General features: G+C 37.9%; 4 protein-coding genes across 8 annotated transcripts; 2 read left to right on the top strand and 2 right to left on the bottom strand.

The window, feature by feature from the left end:
- Positions 1-1,192: 1,192 nt before the first annotated feature.
- Positions 1,193-3,875, bottom strand: LOC107190015 (WD repeat-containing protein 78-like). Its single transcript, XM_015578731.1, has 3 exons — positions 3,400-3,875; positions 2,659-3,052; positions 1,193-2,578 (listed from the first exon to the last, which is right to left on the bottom strand). The coding sequence occupies exons 1-3, from the start codon at positions 3,873-3,875 to the stop codon at positions 1,193-1,195; spliced, it is 2,256 nt and encodes a 751-aa protein (XP_015434217.1).
- Positions 3,876-4,847: 972 nt separating this feature from the next.
- LOC107190083 (E3 ubiquitin-protein ligase RNF185-like) lies at positions 4,848-6,813 on the top strand. Of its 5 annotated transcripts, none has more exons than XM_015578814.1 (5): positions 4,848-5,123; positions 5,763-5,941; positions 6,027-6,158; positions 6,237-6,406; positions 6,487-6,811. In XM_015578814.1, the coding sequence occupies exons 2-5, from the start codon at positions 5,793-5,795 to the stop codon at positions 6,582-6,584; spliced, it is 549 nt and encodes a 182-aa protein (XP_015434300.1). In that variant the 5' UTR covers positions 4,848-5,123; positions 5,763-5,792; the 3' UTR covers positions 6,585-6,811. The 5 variants fall into 5 exon arrangements, with proteins under 5 accessions (XP_015434300.1, XP_015434299.1, XP_015434298.1 ...); XM_015578813.1 differs by having other exon boundaries at positions 4,850-5,123; positions 5,779-5,941; positions 6,487-6,809; XM_015578812.1 differs by lacking the exon at positions 4,848-5,123 and adding an exon at positions 5,132-5,340 and having other exon boundaries at positions 5,779-5,941; positions 6,487-6,813.
- A 1,798-nt stretch (positions 6,814-8,611) lies between these two features.
- LOC107190114 (selenoprotein M-like) lies at positions 8,612-9,546 on the bottom strand. Its single transcript, XM_015578848.1, has 4 exons — positions 9,393-9,546; positions 9,217-9,287; positions 8,774-8,843; positions 8,612-8,713 (listed from the first exon to the last, which is right to left on the bottom strand). The coding sequence occupies exons 1-4, from the start codon at positions 9,489-9,491 to the stop codon at positions 8,612-8,614; spliced, it is 342 nt and encodes a 113-aa protein (XP_015434334.1). The 5' UTR covers positions 9,492-9,546.
- A 344-nt stretch (positions 9,547-9,890) lies between these two features.
- On the top strand, positions 9,891-12,162 carry LOC107190091 (pre-mRNA-processing factor 19). Its single transcript, XM_015578825.1, has 8 exons — positions 9,891-9,921; positions 10,140-10,289; positions 10,360-10,637; positions 10,716-10,910; positions 10,983-11,138; positions 11,210-11,440; positions 11,524-11,864; positions 11,948-12,162. The coding sequence occupies exons 1-8, from the start codon at positions 9,903-9,905 to the stop codon at positions 12,090-12,092; spliced, it is 1,515 nt and encodes a 504-aa protein (XP_015434311.1). The 5' UTR covers positions 9,891-9,902; the 3' UTR covers positions 12,093-12,162.
- The last annotated feature ends 1,029 nt before the right edge of the window (positions 12,163-13,191 follow it).

Below are 13,191 nucleotides of genomic sequence, written 5' to 3'. Positions count from 1 at the left end.
AATCATCATACTCCACTATTATCGTTCACGTCCGATCGTCTTGTTTCGCATAAGAACACACCAACCGTTAGCAACAACATTCAGATGCATTGTATATCCTCGAGAAGAAAACAAACCAGAAAAAAAAAACAAACAAACAAACGGAAGAGTATCGAAGCAACGTATCTCCATGCAAAAGCAGATGTTATCGGTCTCGACGAATCGTATAAAGAAACGTTCTAAAGTTACCTCTGACCGGGCCGAGCAGGGTCCTCGCCCAGTGATCAAACTCGAGAGATCCTCCTCACCGCTCGCAAATCCGCTAACTTTATCTCAGAGATTGGTTTTCGAAACGGCACGCGTGTCCAATACAAGAGAGATAACTGGTGGGCCCCTAAGGCGTAGCAGAGACTGGCGGATTCGTGGCGGTGAAACCGAGCACCGGTTTTCGTGTGTGGCGCGTCCGGATTCGCGTGGGCTAGGCTCTCCGCGCGATTCTTACTCAGCAGTGGCGATATGTATATGTGCGTATCTCTGTGTCTGTGTGTATATGTGTTGCCCCGGCCTAAGAAGAGTACTTAGTTCGCGTAGTTGAGTGCGGGCGTAATAAGACTGGCTGCTGACGGCGGTAGCGCGGTTCGTGCCCGCGAGCGGCAGCAGCCATGGAAGCCCCTCTACCATGGGCGCGCTCTCCTGCAACTCCTCCGAAGCGGGCCCCAGCCAGCCATCCGTGCCGGCTCGCCGCCTGCCTACCAGAGCTCCACAGAGTGGGTCCCCGGCGCACACCGGACGGAGTTCCATCCTGAATCACGAAATGGTCGCTTTGCTTTCCGTCCTTTTGCGCGAATCACGCGAAGAGGCCCTCCGGGGGCCCACGCGCTTCGCTTCGGGGAACCGAGAGGGGTCCCCACGTGCTGGATTTCGCCCCAGGGCTGCGCCGTCGATAAAGAAGTTTAAAATGCCGTATCTGTCTACCGTTAACGACGTGCGGCGGCTGTGAGACTCCGAGGCTCGAGGGCCACTTCGGAAGCAAGCCCGGGCACACGAAACAAGGCCGGCTTTTCAGCTGGCGGTTTATTGAAAATTAAACGAAGATAATTTTAGCTTCGCGATGCAAATTACTCGGGCGATGTAAACACGATATTCTCTCCGGGGGTTAACGGACAGCAAGAGAACGGTTTCGTAAGCTGTAGTGCCGTTTCTCTTTCGATTTTCATTTCGTGAACGGCGGTCCGAGTTTGCGCAACTTCCGCAGAAGATTCGGCTTAACGACCAACGCTTTTTCAATCGACTCGATCAACACCAGTTCCTGATTGTACGGTGGAAACGGCATTCCCTCCATGTTGTAGACGTACACGTTGCCCTCGATATCCGCGGACACCAGACGATTACCATCCGCCGTGAATTCGACCATCACCAGTCTGACGTTCTTCGGTGATATCGTGATCGATGTCGGCGTGTGAATTTTTCTCCTAATGTCCCAAATACAAATCTCGTTGTTAACGATCGTGACGATGATCGTGGAGTGGGTGGGACACCATGCCGTGTATCGGACGCAAGCCATTGACGTGGATAATGTGATTAATGGCTCCGTGAACCCTTCCACCCAGATTCTCGTACACCAATCAGCGCCGCATGTTAAGAAGATCTTCGGGCAGAACGGGGAGAACATCATCGAGTAGATTGGCCCGTCGTGGGCAAGGAAGCTCTCTATGTGCTGATACAAATAATTAGTCGAACATTTGTAGATGCATCCTTCGTCAGAACCGACAAAGTAAATAGCACTCGACGTCGGGTGTTTACGGAGCACCAACGCGCCCGGATTTCGATTGATCAGTGTATCGGAAACAATGCAATGAGAGGTTCTTGGAACACCCGGCAGTGTACCCTCGATCCTGTAGATCCTCATAATAGTTGTTGACATGAAGTCCTCCACGTAACGGTAGCAAAATATATGACCATCTTGGTCACACGTATAAATTTGTTCCTCGTAATTGAACTGTTCGTCGCCAGCCCACCACTGCACCTGCCATTGCGGTGAACACGAAGGAGATGTGATTCTCTCGCTTCGTCGTATCACGTTAAGGTAATTGGCGCTGACATCGATGACCTTGATGTGACCATCGTAGAATCCAATAGCCAGGAGATTCGGTCGATCGCGACTCCAATCGAGGTCCGATATTGGAATATCGAAAGGATACCAACGACCCGGTAGAGTGGGATTCTTCGCGGACCAGATCAACAACAGTCCATCTTTGATTTCCGAATGGGGCAGCGCCCCATAACCCACCGCCAAGATATTCTTGTTAACGTAACTCCAACGAAAAGACGACACTGGTCTTCCGTTACTCATCTCGAAATTGTGCTCCCAGAGTAGGTCGAGGCTATACGTGAACTCGAGGTCTAAACTGCAAGGGTCTTGCTTAATCAAGCCGATGAAACGCTTCTGTGCGTTGATAAATATATTGTTTGATATTATACGCTCCATTACTCGCACGGCGTTCACGAAATTAGCCTTCTGGAATATTTCAGCGACTTCTTCCTCCATCATTCTTGCTTTCTTCTGTGCTTCTATTAACGGCAGTTTGTCCTTCAATTCCTAACAAAAGATAACTTATATTGAGTTAATGTGTAATCAGTGAATACTTTATAGTAGCGCAAATTGACGATTGCTCAAACCTCCGCCTGCCACAGTTCTGTCATACTCGTCCTTGTGTGCGCAACAAGAATACCATTCTCCTCGGTCAATAGTTCAGGCGCGGCATAGGTGTCGTGCATGATCCAATTATTCACGAATATCCCTTGGTTTCGTCGTTTGGATCTACCAAGATAGGTACCGCGTGTTTTCGTCAGAACTTGTATAGTTTGGGTCTCAGAGTCTACTAGCTTCCTGTTCGATCCAGCCCCAATTGTTTTAAAGTCATACATCTCATTCTCTAGCTTGATAGCTGTACCATCCGGGGTGCGTAAATCACCGGTGTAAGGTAGCATCTCGAAAATGAAAAACGTTTCTGTCTCTCGCAGTGTAATCTTTACAGTCTCCGGCCGTGAAGGAAATATGTTTGGATCGATACTGGATGGGAGGCATAAAATTAGAACAAGTGTGTCTATATATATACTCTTAACCGTAATTCTTTGTGGACGCAACACTAAACAACTTGTAAATTCTATAACATTTATCGATATATCAATGAAAAAAAATATACGATCATTTGTTATTCATTTCCTTTTTTTTTTAATTAATAATGTCTTAATACTGTTAATTGGCGTCCCCAAAGGATCATTGCAGTAACACGGACAATGTGATTGGCTTTTAAACGTCTCTTTCCCCACTTCTGAGCCTCTTTTACGCAACCGGAAATGGCCTCTTGAATATAAACATCGGTATGCATTTAGATTTCAGTTCCATTTTCAAATTACCTAGGTAAATAAAACTGTGTCGGAGCTGGGTCCTCCGTGTCGTAAATCTGCGATTCGTACATTTGGGTGGACCAGAAGCTCTCGTACTGCGCGTCATCCACCGTCATCATACTCGCAGGAAACGAGGCCGTTCGAACGATCGCGGACGAGCTCTTTTTCAGGCTACTGATCGCAGAACTGGAGGACAATTGGCCGGCACTGCCAACACGAGTCAGTCCGATCGTTTCCAATGCAGTGATCTGCCGTTCATCGATCGAACTATACGTCGGGTGGGTTAGCAATCGTGGCGTGACGTCGACGTTCTCGATTATTACGCGAATCCCCTGCCGTTGCTGCAGAAGAATCGATGCTACGTTCTTCCCGATGGTTCTCCGTTGTTTTCCCATCATGCTCATCTTCAGCTTCGAGGAGGCTGGACTTTCGAACTTCCCCGAGGACACCATTTGCGGCGACACTAATTCTTCTGACTTCGCCATTCTGAAAACGATGTATTTGCGTTCTACGCGCGCGTTTCATTTCATGTAAAACAAAGTGGAATAACTATACCACATTCAACGAGTTTAGACAGTAACTATAAACAAAGAGAGGTGATGATCGTTTAGGTGGGCTAGAGACAGAGACAGTTGCGAGCCAATAACTGGGCATCGCGAGCGAATATTTTGGTTATTTTTACCGACTCGTATCGTTGAACGTACAATAGTACAATGTTAATATGTCCTCTGTACACCAAGGTATTAGCGTATTCGCCCCCCCCCCCTCCCCGAGAGAATTGTCAAAAGGTTCAAGTGATATTAAGTAATATAACCTTATATTTTTGCGTTTTGTATATATTACCGTAGCAATAGTAACTGATACCTGTAATAGAGCGTCTGTCACAATGAATTATTGTATTATGTTGACGTGTAGTAGCATTTGTTAAGATGCAAGTTCTTCCTGAAAAAATGATATGATGAATAGTGCTTTCACTAGTTAAACTGTTCCGTTCCAATGCACTCAAAGTACTTCAAATTCGTCCTCAAACCGTTTCAGTCCGCGATAAAGACGAACGCGTCGAACATCAGTAACGATATCCTTAACTCCATGGTGATGCAGAAATCAATTTCACGTTGACATTAGTGTTGTCAATAACTTCCGATTTTTTCATCAATATCTCTGTAATGCAACAGCTTTCGTAGTATTGTTTAAAATAATTATCGCTAAGAAATTATTACAGAGTGAATATATTAAATTTATATAAATTTACACGGTTCGTGCTGAAGCATTCGAAGTGTCTTCGATGCAGCACCCAAGCGTACTCTATCGACCCAATATGAAACCATTTTGAACTGTGTTCAAAGATTGGTCGATAAGGAACTAAATCGTGTACGACTACGGCGTTAATCAAGTGGTGGTTTTAATGTAACTGTATTAAAATTAGAGCTGGAGAATTGTAGTTACGGTCGAGGACAGGTCCGATAAAAATAAAACGTGAAACTGCGTAAAGTTCGTGCGAACCGATCGTCAACGATAGCATACGGCAAGTAAACGGTGACGGTCCGTCGTGAAATCTCTTACGTGTTATTCCGAACATCCGTTTCGCGAAAAATCATGAAAATCATCTGATGGCACTTGCGCAATTGCGACAGTCGTGTATCTGATCGTACGGGCTGATCATAATTCGGAACGAGCGTTAAGTTTGCTAAGGATAACATCGCCAAAGGGGGGTCCACAGTCGAGAGACGAAAGTAAGTGACACAAATTATGTCAGCAATGGCAGACACGGCTCTATCCGTATTTTGACGGGGCTCGCGACCTTTGAATACATCACCTGACAAACTTCGATCGTCGCTCGATTTTTCAACGAATATTTTGATCGAAGGAATTGTTCCATGTTTGACAGATTGTTGTTCGACTAGGTACTTTCACGGTGATGTGAATAGAACGCGATGATGCTATTTTCTGGTTCGACGTTTTTTTAGTATAGAACAAATGACCCAATCTCGTTCGCAGATGCATCGTACGTCAGTGAATGGGAACGAACTCGAAGAATGTGATATTGCACGATTGTGATTGTAAATTACGGCGTCTTTAAACGACATACGATCTTAACCTTTCACGTTTCTTGACTTTTACGTTTAATGGATTGTCCGTATCACGACACGTCGTCCCAGCGTTGTCATATTGTTTTTCGGAAATCGTTCCTTGGCCTACGACAGTGTTGTCAATGCCGAGCGATAAAAAATTATTAAAATTCGTTTTCTTTCGCGTTCCTGGGTACATGAACGTTATGCAAATATTTAATGTTTTTCTTTCTAGACATTTCCTTGGTCTTTTTTACTGTAATTAATCATTCTCTGTACAGTTGTATCCCATGTTAATTACAGGTAATTTACGTCTTAGGCAAGCCTTTCAACATGAGCACCACAAAGGAAGAGGCAGGACCCTCAAAACCATGGGATTCTACAACAGAAGAAACAGAGAAGGATAATCGAACTTTTGAGTGCAATATTTGTCTGGACACTGCCAAAGATGCGGTAATTAGCATGTGTGGACATTTGTTTTGGTAAGGAATTAAATAGAAACATTTATGTATGTATGTTCTACATTCCTGACATAATTTGTATCACCACACAATATTTATAATATAGTTGGCCATGCTTACATCAATGGTTAGAGACTCGCCCAACGAAACAAGTCTGTCCTGTCTGTAAAGCTGCAGTCAGTAAAGACAAAGTCATTCCATTGTATGGTCGTGGAGCTACAAGGCATGAAGATCCAAGGTATATTTTCTTTACATTAATCTATCACATTCTAATAACTTAGTAATACATTAAAAATTACATTTTATATTGTTCCAGAAATAATGTCCCACCACGCCCAGCTGGACAGAGAACAGAACCTGAAAACAACATTGGATTTTCCAGTTTTGGATTTGGAGATGGTTCCTACATGTCATTTGGCATTGGAACATTTCCATTTGCATTTTTCACATCAACTTTTAATTTTGGTGAAACACGACCAAGTGCAGGTAAATTACATTGTACACACACTGTTTTATTAACAATTCTTATGAAAACAATACAAATTGGTATCTTTGTTATTGTGTAGCTGCTAGAGGAACACCTCAGTATGAAGACGAGCAATTTCTTTCAAAGGTGTTTCTATGGGTGGCATTGCTATTCATCTGTTGGCTTCTGATGGCATAACATTTTTGTTCAACCATACTTCTTGCTCCATATTTTGTAATCTTGTCCACTTGATGGATCGATTCATTACATTTTTATTAATACATCTTTCCCCGTTTGTGTAATCATTGTTACTCACTGTGGTAACTATGCCTGCTTGAATAAACAAACGGGTTTTAACTGTCGTAGCTGTAATATTTTTACATGTACATACACTTTATTTTTAATCTTTTGTGATTACAACAAAGAATAAATTTTGTATCTAAACATAACACTATTGATGTTATTATTGGCAGTGTAGAAGAAAAAGGTATAAGTTTTCACCTTGTATTTATACTTTTCACTGAATACACATATTCAAGCAGGTTGTTTTTAATGGCTTCAGAAAATCTGGAACTTATGATATTTATGTATATACATATATGTAAAAATATATCACTTCTAGATATGTAAGATATTATTCAGTTTATGCAAACATACATATTTGATTTTTAGAAGAACCTAAGCAACGTAGTTTTATTACATTATCATGGACCTACACAGTTTTAATAAACTGCTAAAAAAAACAATGTATATAATCTAAGTAATAAGTTAAATTGATAATAGAAGCAAACGAAAAAAAGGTTAAATACATGAACATAGTTTATTTATTATTCTTTTCATTTGCATAGTGGTTATGGATATAGAATATAAAAAGGTAATTACAAAATGACAGATCAGTGTCATATAACAAAAACATTAAAGTCCAGTTGTTTACAATTTAATTCAATGTTGCATCAGTGATTGGACTGATAGGAAATTGACATTCCATGTATAGTTGTAGTGGCTATGTGAAAGTCATTAAACCTTATGAATGAAACATTTGTAACTGAACATATTTCGTATTAAAAACACATGGCTAATGTTATTTATTAAATGCAGTTTGTAATTCTTTTGACAGTCAGACATTGTAAAGTGCCTTAGAATTTTATTTAATACATCATTGCTAGAATAAACTTCAAATAAAAATGTTAAATAAGAGTGTTTTCAATAAAATTTGTTTACCCTTTATTATCTTCTAAAAGAGATTATATGACACACAAATGATAGTTTCATATAAATAATATAATACAGATATTCAATCGAATACTTTATTGGAGATCATAAATATACACTTACGCTAAGATAAACATTTTAATTAAAGTGCAGTGTCAATTCATACACAGATAAGTGGATCACAAGAATTCAAATCATAACTTACTCTAGTTAAGTTTGATATATATTATATAACTTTATTATTACAATTTGGTATTTTGCTTCTGACTGAGCATTTTTATTGGTTTGAAATTGTTTATTTTCTTTTTGTCAAAACTGCTTATAAAAATAAATTTCTGTTACAATAATAAAAAGGAATAACATTGTGCAATACATAAACAAAATGAATAAGCAGTGGGTACCCTACTACATAAGTTTCAGTTGCCCCAGGCCCTACTGTAACGACGAATTATTTCGATTTTATTTTACATTGGTGTGTTGAATCGTTTTAAACTTCGTAAAATGTAACAACTAAAACTTTTGAGTAAGGGAGCCCAAGCACTCCATAATGATCAACTTTATCACATTATGGATCTAATTGTTGCATCACAGATTGCAGCTCCATAGGGAGATAATAAAATGCTCCCTTGTCTAAATTAAAATGAGGAAAGACAATAACAAGTGCATCAAAGGATCTCTACAATATTTACTATTTTGTGCCTTAATTATATTCCAACTATTAATCATCTAACTGGAGTTAGAATTCGTCTATTACATTTATTGCAATTATTAATATCTCTTAAAAGACCTTCATTTTGATTTATAGAAGCAATGCTTATTTCTATTTACAAATAAATGTAAAAACACAGTTCTAACAATGAGTAATGTAGATCATAATAGACAAATGATAAATGGAGATCATAATAGACATAATTATAAAAGCAACATTAATAGTTTAATAAACACTAAAAGAATGTCCACAATTTACAGTTACTCATTCACTCTGACACTAAAGGCATTATTGATCTTATGTTCTATATCTCATCTCTTGTTGTTTTCTTAGTAAAACCTTTAGAACTTAACAAATCATTGCATTCATTCCGAGTCAGGCTTGACAATGGTAACCTTTCCACTTCCTGAAAAGTTAAAAATATATAACTATCCTATAATATACAATTTTATAATATACAATATACCTCATTATTATGATTAAGGAGTACAAGCTCTGGGGCAGCACCTCGAATATATTTGAATTCAACATTATTGCTATAAAACATTATAAGGAGTTATATACAGAACTTTATGCATAATAATCTCATACTCTTAATAATAATTCAATTCAAATCAATATAAAAAATGAAAAAAATAGACACAGTAGAAAGTCTTCTATCTTATGTTTATCAACTATTCTCCTTGGATTTTCATACATGATTATAACTTAAGGTTTCTGATGATCATGTATGCTAGAATTATGAATCTTATGTAAGGGTAGGTATAGGTGTATTGGTCTTCACTCACAAAGCACATAAGGCTGAAAAACCAAAACTCAAAAGGTACCTACTTCATTTAAAAAGTTTCTTTAACAATTATATGCATTATACAAGCGTATAATGTGCAAATTATAGTAAATTAAGGATACTAATTAGGTACATCTTTGTAGATAAAATCCTTTACATCTGACAGCCGGTTCAGAGTGCAACCACCGCAGCTCTGGAAACATTTTTTCATCACGTTGAGTTCTCATGATTTTGTATGAAATTGTAAGGTACTAGCGTAATAAAAATTATATTCCGTAAAAATATATATATTCTGTACCTCAACTCTCGCGGATCCGTAATAATTACTTGCTGAATCGACATTTGAAATCGCCAAAACGAGTGCAAGACAATAGATGACAGCTACCGTAGGAGCCATGTTTACTTCACTAAAGCGGAAGTTATACTTATATACTTATAAGTATACATCATCTTTTCCAATACTGCAGTATTAGATAAAAAATGGTTACAATTCTATTTGATTCTTTTTATATAATAACATGTATTATACAGTACCTTATGGAAATATAAAAATATTTTTCTTTGCAATGAAAAATTTGTTTATTAATGTTATTTTATTAAATATTTCTTGGATTTTATGATGTATACGTTATAATGTATATAATTTACATATTTTTTCAGTACCTGTTATATAATATATAAGTTTCTGTTTTAAATTACACGAAGCATGTACTGTACGGTTACATTGTTTAAATTTACATAAAAATTGGTGGAAGTAGTAAATCGACTTAAATGTCTTGCGCAGTAATTACATTTCGTGTGTCTGAAAATGGCGCTTTCTTGTGCAAGTAAGTTTTTCTTCTTTCCATTAGTATTTTTGAATTAGAAGCATAGAATATATTTATGCTAAACGTATATAAGTGATGCCACGCATTAATATTTTAAATAAAGTGTCTTTTTTTTTATGATATACGTTATGGATCATGCCGGCAAACACTAAACATAACCTAAAATATTTCGCATTGCCGCCAGTGCCTTCCACAAATATGAACATATGTATTTTCAGTTTCTAACGAAGTGCCGGAGCACCCGGTCGTATCTCCAGCCTCGGGTTTTATATTCGAAAAGCGTTTAATCGAGAAGTATGTGACTGAAAATGGAGTGGATCCTATATGTGGGAAAGAATTGACCATTGATCAGCTCATTGATGTCAAAAGTATGTTACTGTACTTTTATTTTTGATACTTTACCGTTGATCGTTATACAAACTTTATGATTTCTTATAGCCACTCCAATAGTGAAACCCAAACCACCAAGTGCCACATCTATTCCAGCCATATTAAAAATTTTACAAGATGAATGGGACGCTGTAATGTTACACTCGTTCACACTCAGACAGCAACTCCAAACAGCTAGGCAAGAACTGTCTCATGCTTTATATCAACACGATGCAGCGTGCCGTGTAATTGCTCGATTGACAAAAGAAGTAACAGCTGCCAGAGAGGCTTTAGCCACTTTGAAACCACAAGCTGGAATTGTACAAGCCACTGCCATTCCACAACCTGTATGAGAAACATACATTAATCTCCGCATTATCCAACTGCATAAGTTACCTCTAGTTACAAACTGTGTTTTATTTTAGGCAGTTGCTGTTGAAGCTGGTGGCACAGCAGCTCAACCTATGGAACAAGCTGGTATTACTGAGGATGTAATACAGAAACTTCAAGAGAGAGCCACAGTGCTTACTCAGGAAAGAAAACGTCGTGGACGTTCAGTTCCTGAAGATTTGCTTCCGCAAGACAGTATTCGCGCATTTCAGACACTTGCATCGCATCCTGTAATATTTATTTATTCACTTGTTCGTGTGTAAGAGTCCTAAGCATATTTTCACGATTGCAATTTGTTCAAGGGTCTCCATTCTGCCAGTGTGCCTGGTATACTGGCGCTTGATATTCATAGTGCAGATACCAGCAAGATTTTAACTGGTGGTGCTGATAAGAATGCTACAGTATTTAACAAAGATACGGAGCAGGTAGTTGCTATATTGAAGGGACATACTAAGAAGGTACTAATCATCCATATGTATATATTATATATGTGAAAAATGGCATATAGAATATATTTTAATCCTCCTAGGTTACAAGAGTAATTTATCATCCAGAAGAAGATATAGTAATGACTGCATCACCTGATACTACAATACGAGTATGGAACGTAGGAACTAGTCAGACAACGTTATTATTGAAGGCTCACGATGCTCCGGTGACTGGACTCTCGTTGCATCCAACAGGCGATTATTTGTTAAGTTCATCACTGGATCAGCATTGGGCATTCTCAGATATACGTACTGGTAGATTATTGACTAAGGTACATTCTATAGAAAACAAATAAACTTTAATAAATGTTTCAAATATACTTCAATGAACGTTTTACATTTTATTCTGTTCTAGGTTGCCGGACAAGTTAGTCAACCATTGACTACAGCTCAGTTCCATCCTGATGGATTGATTTTCGGTACTGGTACCGCGGACTCTCAAGTGAAGATTTGGGATTTGAAAGAGCAGTCGAATGTAGCTAATTTCCCGGGTCATTCGGGACCAATTACGGCGATCAGTTTCTCCGAAAACGGTTACTATTTAGCTACTGCTGCGGAGGATTCTTGTGTGAAACTTTGGGATTTACGTAAACTGAAGAACTTTAAAACGCTTCAGTTAGAAGAATCGTATGAAGTTAAAGATATTTGCTTCGATCAAAGTGGAACATACTTAGCAGTTGCTGGAACGGACGTTAGGTGAGAATTGTACTCGATTAATTGATTCGATTTTAGTTGCAGTTTATTGAACCACGTGGCCAATTATTTGTATACTTTTTCAGAGTGTACTTGTGCAAACAGTGGCAAGAACTGAAAGTACTCAACGATCATACAGCAGCCGCGACTGGTGTTCGTTTTGGAAAGCATGCACAGTATATAGCATCTACTAGTATGGACAGAACACTAAAACTTTATGGTTTACCTTGAAAATCTAGTAACAAAAACATATTAATTTAAGGACAATTTAAATTAGAATTTGTAGCATAAGCTTATTATGATGGACAGTGACAAATGCTTTTAACAAGTGGATTATTTGATTCAGATTTAAATTATCGCTTTTAAACTCTTCAAAAGAATTTACATTAAACGAGATTAGCAATTGATGTAACAAAAAATGTGTTTGTATATCTCTCTATAGATATTTGTTATGATTGTCATGAGTCATACATATTAAAATATCTGTAGTTATTTATAGTTCTTTTTAGGCTGTTTTGGTTAAACAATTAATTCGCGATTGCCAATATATTCAAATAATCGCTTGTTAAAATCTTTACACATTTATCCACTTAATTCTTAAACCGAAAAGTGTGATTGAAAGATATTGACAACTGAAATTTTGCACTCATTTCCAAGATTTCTAGATTTACCGCTAAGGTCTTCAGACTTCATAGCAACATAATAGTAATATTTTATACAATTTTTTAAATCTTGCTTAAATGTTTAAAAAGAAATTCTATAAAAAAGTATTGAATAAATGTAATTACATTTATCCCATTCATGGAAATGTGTAAGAAGTTTACATGTATGTATGTCGTTAACCGTTCATGAATTTGTTTCGAATATCTTGTAAAACAAAGTACAAATATCGAATAGCAGTGTGCGGTATTGTAAAATCAACATTATATAGGCAATTATTTTTATGAAAAACTGTGTATGACACAAAGTTTCTTGACTGTCGTTTACCTCCACTCAGGATACTTTTTAAGAGGACTGAAATACAATTTGTTCAGAGTATAAAGAATGAAATTAATTTATTCATTATCTTATAATCCCGTTGAATTAAATAAAACTGTAAAAATTACGAAAAGAAGAAGTTGGTGGAGAATGTATCATACAAAATATTAAATGTCTAAAGAATTGCGGCAAAAGTGCGTAAATGCGATTCAATTTACTTGCTCGATCTTATGGCGCCACTAGTCACGTGGTTTTTAACCTAACCTAATATCCTTTGTCCTCGATAACCAGCTCCGAATCAAATTAATAACAATGGCCGTCGTAGTGGCTGTCATTCGTTGGTACACACGGA

This window comes from Dufourea novaeangliae, unplaced genomic scaffold (assembly GCF_001272555.1).
Source record: "Dufourea novaeangliae isolate 0120121106 unplaced genomic scaffold, ASM127255v1 scaffold172, whole genome shotgun sequence".
NCBI lineage: Eukaryota > Metazoa > Arthropoda > Insecta > Hymenoptera > Halictidae > Dufourea > Dufourea novaeangliae.
This window is presented reverse-complemented; position numbering and strand designations above follow the sequence as displayed.